The 10,491-nt window shown below is 37.5% G+C and overlaps 1 protein-coding gene and 1 pseudogene across 1 annotated transcript in view; both read left to right on the top strand.

The window, feature by feature from the left end:
- The window catches only part of BAG4 (BAG cochaperone 4), a 62,863-nt gene extending 56,094 nt beyond the window's left edge, over positions 1-6,769 (top strand). Inside the window, exons 3-5 of the mRNA XM_004696207.3 lie at positions 555-809; positions 2,659-2,913; positions 3,550-6,769. Of these exons, the coding sequence (XP_004696264.1) occupies positions 555-809; positions 2,659-2,913; positions 3,550-4,035 (996 nt within the window). The 3' untranslated portion in view covers positions 4,036-6,769. The remainder of the gene's footprint in view (positions 1-554; positions 810-2,658; positions 2,914-3,549) is intronic.
- A 101-nt stretch (positions 6,770-6,870) lies between these two features.
- On the top strand, positions 6,871-8,603 carry LOC123521329 (annotated as a pseudogene).
- Positions 8,604-10,491: the final 1,888 nt, after the last annotated feature.

Below are 10,491 nucleotides of genomic sequence, written 5' to 3'. Positions count from 1 at the left end.
AGATGACTGATGTTAAGGAGAATAACCTCTGACTTACTTTCGCTGTCTAAAGAACAGTCACGCTAAAGCAGCTAAGTTTGGTACATATTTTGGGGAGACAACTTAAGAGAAATCCTTCTGTTCCCCACAGGTCAGACACACGTTAGCCCTCAAACGGACATCTTCATTGTTGAGCACTTTAAAGAGGTCTTGTGCAGCAGATTTGCCCAGTGCAGTCTGTCATTTGATTTCTATGGTCGTGATTGTGGATCCGAGTGGAATGAAATTCTTGAGAACTTTTCTGTTACTGATGTTGCTTGTTAGTCCAGTTGTGAGGATTTTTGGTTTCTTTATGTTGAAGGTGTAATCAGTACTGAAGGCTGTAGTATATCATGTATGGCACATGATTATGTATACATATGAGAGTGCTTGAAAATGTGAGTTACTGGAATATTTATAAGTATTGTCTCACATTTTCATTTGGTATGAGTTTTCAAGATCAGGCATGAAAGAACACCAACTCTCCTCACTCATCTTTTTCTCTCAACTCGGCTTTTTAAATGTCTTTCCTGCAGAGTCTGAACTCATACACTAATGGAGCATACGGCCCACCATACCCCGCTGGGCCTGGGGCAAATACCGCCTCATATTCTGGGGGTTATTATGCACCTGGATATAGTCAGAGCAGCTACTCCACAGAAGTTCCCAGCACATATCGTTCACCTGGCAGCAGCCCCAGCCCAGTCTCGCGCTGGTTATATCCCCAGCAGGACTGCCAAACTGAAGCATCCCCTCTTAGTGGGCCGGTACCAGGATATCCTCCTTCACAGGTAAGCAGTTTTCTTTTGGGGGAAAAAAAATATCAAAGAATCAAAGTCTCTGCCTCTTGAATGTAAACATTGTAAACATTGGAAGGATATCTATTTACAGTAGTGCTGATTTAAGAAAGCACTAAAGAGGGTATTCAAACAAAAAACTTGGTGTCACTAATCATTAGAGAGATGCAAATCAAAACCACAATCAGATACATCTTAATTTCCACTAGGACAGCTGAGAAATTGGAACCCTTATCCTTTGCTGGTTGAAATACAGAGTGATCCACCTACTATGGAAACAGTGTGGTATTTCCTTAAAAGCTTAAATGTAGAACTGCCATATGGCTTAACATTGCCACTCCTAATAGGTGCATATCCAAGAGATCTGAAAACAGCAGTGCAAATAGACATGTGCACCCCAGTGTTTCTTGCAACATTCTTTACAGGAGCCAAAAAGTGGAACAACCCAAGTGCCCATTAATGAATGGATAAACGAAATGTGGAATATAAAATGGAATATTATTCAGCCATAAAGTTAAGTGAACATGCCATCATATGGATGAACCTCAAAAACCTTTCTCTGAGTGAAATAAGTCAGTCACAGACAAATACTGTATCATCTCATTCATATGAAATAACAAGAATAGGCAAATATATAGAGATCATAGTTTATTAGTGGTTCCCAAAGGAAGAGGCATTCATTGTTTAGGAATAAATGAGTGTTTATTTGTGAGATAGGTTCCCAAACTTAATTGGCCTGCTGCACCCTTTTCAGAAAAACAACAACAAAACTTAGTATTTCTGTGGCAGTTAAAAACTTGTACTGTGATTGTACGATTCTCCTTGATATGACTGAACAATTGTAGTAATGAATTGTATGATATATAAATTATGTGCCAATAAAACTGTTTTAAAAAAACCCATACTTGAACTGTAGCCCATATTCCAGGATAAAGTATAGGTATCTGTTTTTGCAACCCACTGTTTCAGCACCCCCTGGGGGGGTATTGCCCACTTTGGGAAACAGTGGCTTGTGGTGATGGGAAATTTGGCAATGAATATGGATGGTGGTTACACAACATGATTAATGGAATTGGTGCCACAAAATTCTATATCTAAATTGGCAAATGTTAAATAAGGAGGCATCAAAGTTTATGGGAAAATGAAATTAAAAGATAATTTTTTCACAAAGTTTTTGAAGTCCCTTTGTATGTAGTTTTAAGAGAATAAAAAAGAAAATGACAACAACAAAAAGGAAAACACTGCAAACATTCAGTGGTTCTTCTAGAGGTGATAGGGAGGGCAAAGACTCATTTTATGTTGATGATTCTCTTACTTGTAGCATCTATTTGAGTAAATGGATTTCAGCTAAGAATACCTTGGGGTGTCATAATCATAAAGATTTTTATACTAGAATATATCTTTAGAGAGCTGTTGCTTGAAAGTTTATCTTAGCCTTTTAATGCTGTTAGACTTCTGTTTTAATATTCTATAAATAGTATCATGTTTGTTTCTCTGTTGAAGGGATGTTCTAGTATATCTTTGTTTGTGCTTCCTGATAGCTTATGAATTAACTAATTACAGTATCAGGTAGGACAGACTTGTCTTCAGCCATTGAATTCTAGGCCTTACATCTTCGGATTGTCACCAAATCTACTCCTACTGTCCTTAGAATCAAGTTATCTTAGTATTGGTAAAGACACGGCAACAAATTTGAGTTCATATAATTTAGCTCAAAGGCAGTTAACACATTCTCTGTTGAGCAGAGAAGAAGCAGCTCCGAATCTGACTGTTCTGGATTGTCTTCATTCAATTTGTTTTCTTTTGAACAATGACCAATATATGTCCTTCCATCTCAATCTAGAACCCTGGAATGACCCTGCCTCATTATTCTTATGGGGATGGTAATCGTAGTGTTCCACAGTCAGGACCAAGTGTGCAACCACAAGAGGATGCCTGGGCTTCTCCTGGTGCTTATGCAATGGGAACCCGCTACCCCTGGCCCTCAGCTACGCCCTCAGCCCCACCTGGGAATCTCTACATGACTGAAAGTACTTCATCGTGGCCTAACAATGGCTCTCCTCAACCGACTCCTTCACCAACACCTCAGCAGTCCAAGGTAGGGGACTTTCTGCACATCGTTCCTCTGACGCGTGGTGGAATGTTTCTGCTTTAGCCTGTGTCAAATGGGAGCTAAGTGCAGAAGTTCGGTGACTACTACTTACAGATTTACCTCAGCCTCATTTTTTTTTTGTTTTTTAATTAAGAAGTGCTTGTTTTCTGTTGATTGTAATACAATCTGAATGTTACAATCAAAGATAGTATTTCACCACTTCCAAAGAGAAAAGCAATGTGAAGTATCTATAGAATTAATTTGTATGATTAATTTTACATTAGACCATATATTTGGACATCATCAGCTTGTGGCTGGGTTCTTTTTTAGGATCTTCCCTGAGGCCTTAACTTTCTAGGGGGAAATCTAACATCTATTTATGAAGTCACTAGATAGATTGTGAGGTGTTTATGATGATGATCTGCCTCAGACAGATTCCAGTCGTTATACTTCCGAATTCCTTGCCTTTTGATAGGCATAAGTTTGTATCTTTTTAGGGTTGTGTATTTTATCAAAGGATTCAGGAGGGAAGTGTCCAGTTATTGGTTGGTAGTGTTTTCATATGCCCTCCTAATTATATGAAAGATGTTGGTAGATCCTCATTAAAACAGTTTTCCTTCTCTTTTGTTTTCCCTTGCTAAGGAGTCTTCATACTCCTATAATCAATCAGATCGAGGCGTGAACCGGCACAACTGTCCTTGCAGTGTCCATCAGTATGAATCTTCGGGGACAATGAACAATGACAATTCAGATCTTTTGGATCCCCAAGTCCAATATAGTGCTGAGCCTCAACTGTATGATAATACCACTAATGAACCTCCCAGGAATCAAGATCAAAGTATTAGTCATCCTGAAGAGAGTTTGTCTTCAGATGAAGGTACTCCTCCAAGTATTAAAAAAATCATAAATGTGCTGGAGAAGGTCCAGTATCTTGAGCAAGAAGTAGAAGACTTTGTAGGAAAAAAGACAGACAAAGGATATTGGCTTCTAGAAGAAATGCTAACCAAGGAACTTTTGGAGCTGGATTCCATTGAAACTGGGGGCCAGGAATCTGTCCGGCAGGCCAGGAAAGAGGCTGTTTGTAAGATCCAGGCCATCTTGGAAAAATTGGAAAAAAAGGGATTATGAAAGGGTTTAGAACCAAAGCCTGTTACTAACTTGACCAAAGAACTCTGGATTTTGGTTAGTAACCCTCTTTCTTTTGAGACGGCTGTGGATGACTGGAAGCAATACATCCACCTTAACTTTGCTTCTCACACTGCAGAGCCTGGCAAAGGACTTGGAAAAACATTGTAATAATGAATTGTCTTCAGACCCATGAATGTAGTAGGAAACTACGGAGTTATTGCCAAGTAAGGTTACTCCTTGCCTCAGAAATGTATGGATATTTGCAAGCTGCTATCAAGCAGGAGGGGACCACTTCATGTAACAGGCTTATCAGGAACATGCCAGATGAGACTGGTATGACCTGAGACAAACAGGTTCTGTTTTTGTTTTGTTTTTTAAACAGCTGGATTACTTGTCAATTTTTTGTACATTGTGACTGCTTCCTGCGTACACTTCATGTGTAAATTACAGCTTGGACTTTAGCCTTCATGGATCTCTGTTTGGTGTGTTATTTGCAGTTCATAAATAGACTATCATTCTCTACTTCTTGGTATATTTTGTAGTAATATGTTTAATATTATTTCAAGAGATCATATTGACAGCCAGGAAGTATGGCAATTCTGAATGGATTTGTATCTTTTCACCACTTGAGTATATTGCAACATGTAGTGAGTTCCTGAGGTGAGCTGTTTGTCTCCCTTTTTGTATACACTTCTATTTTCATGGTACTAGTGGAAGATAAATGTGCATTGATGTAGGAATGAAAATATTTGTGAACCTTTCTCTTTTGCTTTTTACCATATTTTAGATAAAGATACACTTTAAAATGGCTTTTTAACCAAATTTTCTTTTTACTGCTGCTGCTTCTATAGAGAAAGCAATGTGGCAGATGATAAACTGTAGCCACAGTTAGTAGAAATAACAACTCAGCAAAATAAAAATGATCCCTTCGGTAAGACCGTTTTCCATCTACAATCAGTTTCACTTTCGAGATCCCTGTGAGCAGAATTCAACTCAGTTTAGAGTAGAAAACAATGAGGGCGAAAGGGGATTCATGCTCAGGTATTGAATCAGCCATAGCTAGAGTGGAAAAATATTTCCTTGTTTTAAGGGTATATTTGATGATTAACTCTATTTCCCTATTGTAAATTGCACAGAGAGAATTGCCTGTTTTATAAAAAGATGTTTATTGCCATTATAACAGTCTTCTTAGAACCAAATTTATGGGAGGAGTGTTAAGAGTCGTAGTTGGGCTTGCTAAGTAGTGCTAATGCTGTTCTATAAAAAAGATTATGTAAATAACTTACTTTTTACATCTGAGGTGAGTTTTAGTATACAGTATCTGTTATTGGAAAAAGAGCTGTTTCTTAATAAGATTTTCAAGTGATAATTTTTTTAAGACTGCCAAGCCTATACATAAAAAATATATCAGCTATCTCCTCCCTCTATAAACAAAGCCAAACTGATACAAGCACATTGTATGTTGAGAAGAAATTTAGTAAAAATACTGGTTAGGTTTTGTAGTTGGATGAGTGATTTTAAAATATGTAGTGATAATCTTATTCTAGGGTTTTTATCTTTGACTTAATGAAGGAATGTTAAAGAGTTTTTTTCTATGAAAATTAAGTTATAATTGAAGCTGAACATTAAAAGACAGCATAGGACCTTACAGCTTAGTTACCACAAACCAGTGAGATGATGACTAATACAGAATAGAACACTGGTATTTAACTTACCAAGTGCCCAGAATGCCATTTTCCATGACGTCTTGATTTGTTTGTGTATATACACATACACATAAGGCAAAGATAGACATATATTTGTGTGTATGTGTATGTCTAAATGATTATTTTATAATTTTGGACATAGTTTTAGACTACAGAAGAGTTATAAAAATAGTACAGCATTCCTCTGTAACTTTTACCCAGGTTCCCCTTATGCTGACATCTTACATACCATTGAAAATTTGTCAAAATTATGGAATTAATCTTGCTTTAATATTAGCTACAGTAGAAAATTTTAGAGATTTTATTGTTCTTCCCACGAATGTCCTCTTACTGTTCCAGCATCACACACTGCATTGAATTGTCATGTCTCTGTAGTTGACACTACAGAGTCTATCCTAGTAGGAGGTGTCCATGGTGTTGTAATGTATTTTTGATGTTGTTAACCTTGGCTAAGGTGGTGTCTGCTAGGATTCTCTATGATAAATTCTTATGTTTCCCATTGTAACTACTACATATTCGGTAGTGAGATATTTTAGGCCTATGCAAATGCTTTATTTCTGCTTAAAGTTTTTTGCACTCACTTTAGTATCCATTGGTAAATATTGCTTGTGATAATTACTGTGGTGTTCTAATGGTGATTTCTACTCAATTATTTCTACATTTGTTCACTGTAATTTTGTAAGGGAAAGTTGTCACTTCTGGATTAATGTTTTTCATTCTAATGGTAATCAGGATGCTAAATTCTAAAGTCTTAGAATTTAAAGATGTTAAACCATGTTAAAGTGATTCAAAATATTTCCAAAAAATGAAAAACGATGTTAGTGGCCTCTCTCGGAAAATATAATGAATGTAAGAAGGGCACTTGTATACGTGATTTGTAGAATTGGATCAACTTTTGACTTAATAACGCCAAGCTGAACTCAAATTTTTCTTGAAGTTTAACAAGATTAAGTGTCTACATTTATATTACTTTGAGCATCATTTTTGTCAAAATCTTGAATAAACATACCTAGACTTAGCATGTTAAACACAACTGTGTTTTCTTTGTAATTAGCCACTACTGTTCAAAACATACATGCCAATGCTAATATTTAAAGACCCCTAATGAAGTATCTAGTGGATGGTTTATGCTTGCCTCTACATTGTTGAGGTTTCATAAATGATGCATCAGTTCTCTAATGTAAATAATGCCACTTGAAGTTGGCAGACTCAGAAAAGTTGATGAATGTAGGTTAAGTTAGCATTTCTATAAAAAGTTTCTTTGGGGGTGTGGATAGCTGATAATTGGAATTTTTCTTTTTCACTTTTCCTTTTGTAACAGTATTACTTTAAAAAAAATGTTTAAAGATTCAAATCATTCTTTGAGATTTATGTGTTTGGGTCAATTCTATAAAAAGCATGATCGAATCCGAGAATCACCTAGATCCATAGCGAGGAGTCGCTGAAGCCCAGCCGCGATGTTTCGGATCGAGGGCTTGGACCCCGAGGAAATGAAACAGAAAGTGGTGAGGACGTGATCTCCTCCATACGGAGCTTTCTTATTTACGTCGCCCTGCTGCGAGTCGCTCCAATTGTCTTAAAGCAATGGGTTGGGATAGCACATGAAGATGTGGCATCGCCTGAGAACGCATGATGTGAAGAATCTGATTCCGGTCTCTTCCCATCTGCAAATGAATAAACCCAGAAAGATAGACCAGACTCTTTGATTGATTGGACTTAAAAATTCTGCTTGAGAAGAACAAGTTTGTTTTTTTTCCTGGTGACTTACTGACTATATAAAATTAATTGGGAAATGTGAAAAGATTTCTCGTGGTGATATTGCACCCTTTTGCCTCTGACTCTTGGCCTCTGTGAATGTTGATGTAATTATAAATCATGTCAAACTTCATTTTCCAGCAAATCTTCACCACAAGTGTCTGCAGTAGGTCTGTCTTGACCGCCATCTCTGTGGACCTTTTTCTTTTTGTCCAGAATGTAGTTGTGAAGAGTCCATGACAGTTAAGTTACATTTTGTGGAAGTCAGCACAGAACCACAATATTTGAGCACAGAGCCATTAGTCTGTACGTTTGGATTTTAAAAAAAATAAATGTATCAGTGTGGGGAAAAAAAAGCGTTATCTTCTCATACCTCCATTTTTCTTATTAAGAGGCAACCACTTTCAACTGAGCTTTTTTTCTAACCTGTATATTTTTAAATAATACACTTGTATTGTTACTTTATTTTTCCTGAATTTTAGGCATTTTTACTGATTTACAGGGTTTCAGAATGTGAGAATTTAGGCTTATCTCTCTCTACCTACATACAGCCTCTCTCCCACCCACCACCAGCTTCAAAAAGTTAAAGATAAATGGAATTTTTAAATAATGAAAATTTCCACAGATTTTTGAAGTCCTTCGTATATGATATCATTCCCATCATAACATTACTTTAGCTGCATGCTAATTTTGTTGTACATTATTATGGATATGTAAGTGTTGATGCGAGCTCAGCCACATAGAAAACTGACTGTTTCCTGAGCAACTCCTTGTTTTCCCTAGAGATAATCTGCCTCTTATGCTTGAGAAAATTGTGCATAGAATAAGGAAGACTGGTGAGGAGCTCGTGCATCTGAATTGTGGTGGTGCAAAGAATATTGAAGGTACCCGGACTGCAGAAGAAAGAACAAACCTGTTTTGGAAGAAGTAAAACTGGAATGCTTCCTAGAATCAAGAATGGCAAGCCTTCATTCATCTCATGCACTTTGGACATGTTAGTACAAGAGCCCAGTGTCTGGGAAAGGAGTTAATGTTTGGCCAAGTCAGTGGTTCTCAACGTTCCTCATGTCTTGACCCTTTCATACAGTTCCTCATGTTGTGGGGATCCCCAACCATAACATTATTTTCGTTGCCACTTCATAAATGTAATTTTGCTACTGCTATGAATCGGACAACCCCTGTGAAAGGGTCCTTCAACCTCCACAGGAGTTGCAACCCACAGATTGAGAACTGCTGGGTTAAGTGAAAGGGCAGAGAAGACGAAGGTCCTTGGTTTGAGATGGATTGACACAGTGGCTGCCACAATAGGCTCAACCGTAACAATTGTGAGGATGGCTGAGGACCAGGCAGTGTTGAAGGAAATACTGTTATATGTAGGGCTGCTATGAATTGGAACCGAAATCAGGGCACCGAACAACAATAATTAGCCTGATTTGCTTGCTTACGTACTTAACACTAATTTGATTTCAAGACCTTATTTAGTTGTTTAAATCTTCATCTCAAGGTATCACTTCCAAGGTCTTGTAGAGGCGTGTTCTGCAGCTTTCTAGCTGGATGACGAATGTGTACCTGGTGCATAAATGTCATCCTGGGAGCTTTCTTCCCTCATCTGGGTTCTCTCGCATTGCGTTCCTGTTGGCTTTGTTTCCTCTATCCTATTGCTTTCTTTTTCTTGTTTTATTTTCTTATTTTGGTAGATCGCGATCTCTAGCATAATTTGTTGGAAAATGGTGCATGGAAAATGCTTTTTTGAGACCATGCTGTTCAGAAATGTCAGCTGTTAGTCACTAGAGTGAAAGTTTGCCTAGGCATAGAATTCAAAGTTGGGAATTATAGGTGTTTTCAAGGCATTTGTCAGCGGGAGCTTTAAGAATTGCTGGCGAGAAGCCTAATCTCCTCTGTTTCATGATGCTCTGTGCAAAACCCATTTCGCGCTCTGGAAAGTTTGTAGTAGAGTGCTGTTGTCCCTTTGTTCTGGGATTTTACAGCAGTGCAGCTTTGCGTGCAGCTTACATCCATTTTCCTATGGGCCTTTCTTTCTTGAAACTCATATTCTTAAATCTTGGTAATTTTTCTTGATCATTTTGTTTAATTAAATACCCTCCTCTCCTATCACAGTATTCTGTTACATATTTCTAGAACTATTGTTTTGATTGTAGACCTCCTAGATGGATTCTTTGATTTCATTTTTATAATTTCCATTCTTTTTGCCCTACTTTGTGGGAAATTGATATCAATTTTTCATTGAGCTTATTTATTCTATCATGTTTAATAATTTCTAGGACTTTTATTGTTCTCTGTATTCCTTTGTGCTCTTTTTAACCCTATAACGCCTGAATTTTTAATTTCAGGAAAATAATTTTTTGTTTTTCTTTACTTTCATAGTTATCGATATATGTATTAATATATACATTTAATTAAATGTTATGAAAACGTCACACTTAGAGTTATAGGGTTAAAGGTGGCAGTATCTAAAATTTCTGAGGATTTGGATATAATTTTAGACATTTTCTTATTAAATCATGGTTTTCCTCCAAAGTTGCTTTTTCCTTTCTGTTTCTCACTCGTGATAGAAGTTTATCCCAGATATGCTACTCCTTAGTTATTTGTTCATATTTAATATTGAAAAGTTGTAAAAGCTGATTGAAGGCTCTGAGTATAAATTCTTCAGTAATGGTGAGCTCCTAGGGGATGCATTTATAAGCATGCAGGCTTGAACAGGTGAGGGAGAGAGGGTGGGAATATAGAAAGGTTTGAGGGAAGATATTTCTTATCCCCCCTCCCCGCTGCCCCCTTGCTCACGAATCCCTAATAATTTATAAATTATTATTTTGACATATCTTGCCCTGTCCGATGTCTCCCCTCACCCACCCCTCTGTTGTCTGTCCCCCAGGGAGGAGGTCACATGTAGATCCTTGCAATCGGTTTCCCCTTTCCAACCCACCCTCCCTCTATGCTCCCAGTATCGCCACTCACACCACTGGTCCTGAAGGGA

This window comes from Echinops telfairi, unplaced genomic scaffold (assembly GCF_000313985.2).
Source record: "Echinops telfairi isolate 266 unplaced genomic scaffold, ASM31398v2 ScPeMD7_9;HRSCAF=40, whole genome shotgun sequence".
NCBI lineage: Eukaryota > Metazoa > Chordata > Mammalia > Afrosoricida > Tenrecidae > Echinops > Echinops telfairi.
The sequence above is the reverse complement of the archived record's forward strand: the minus strand, read 5'-3'. Positions and strand labels throughout refer to the sequence as shown.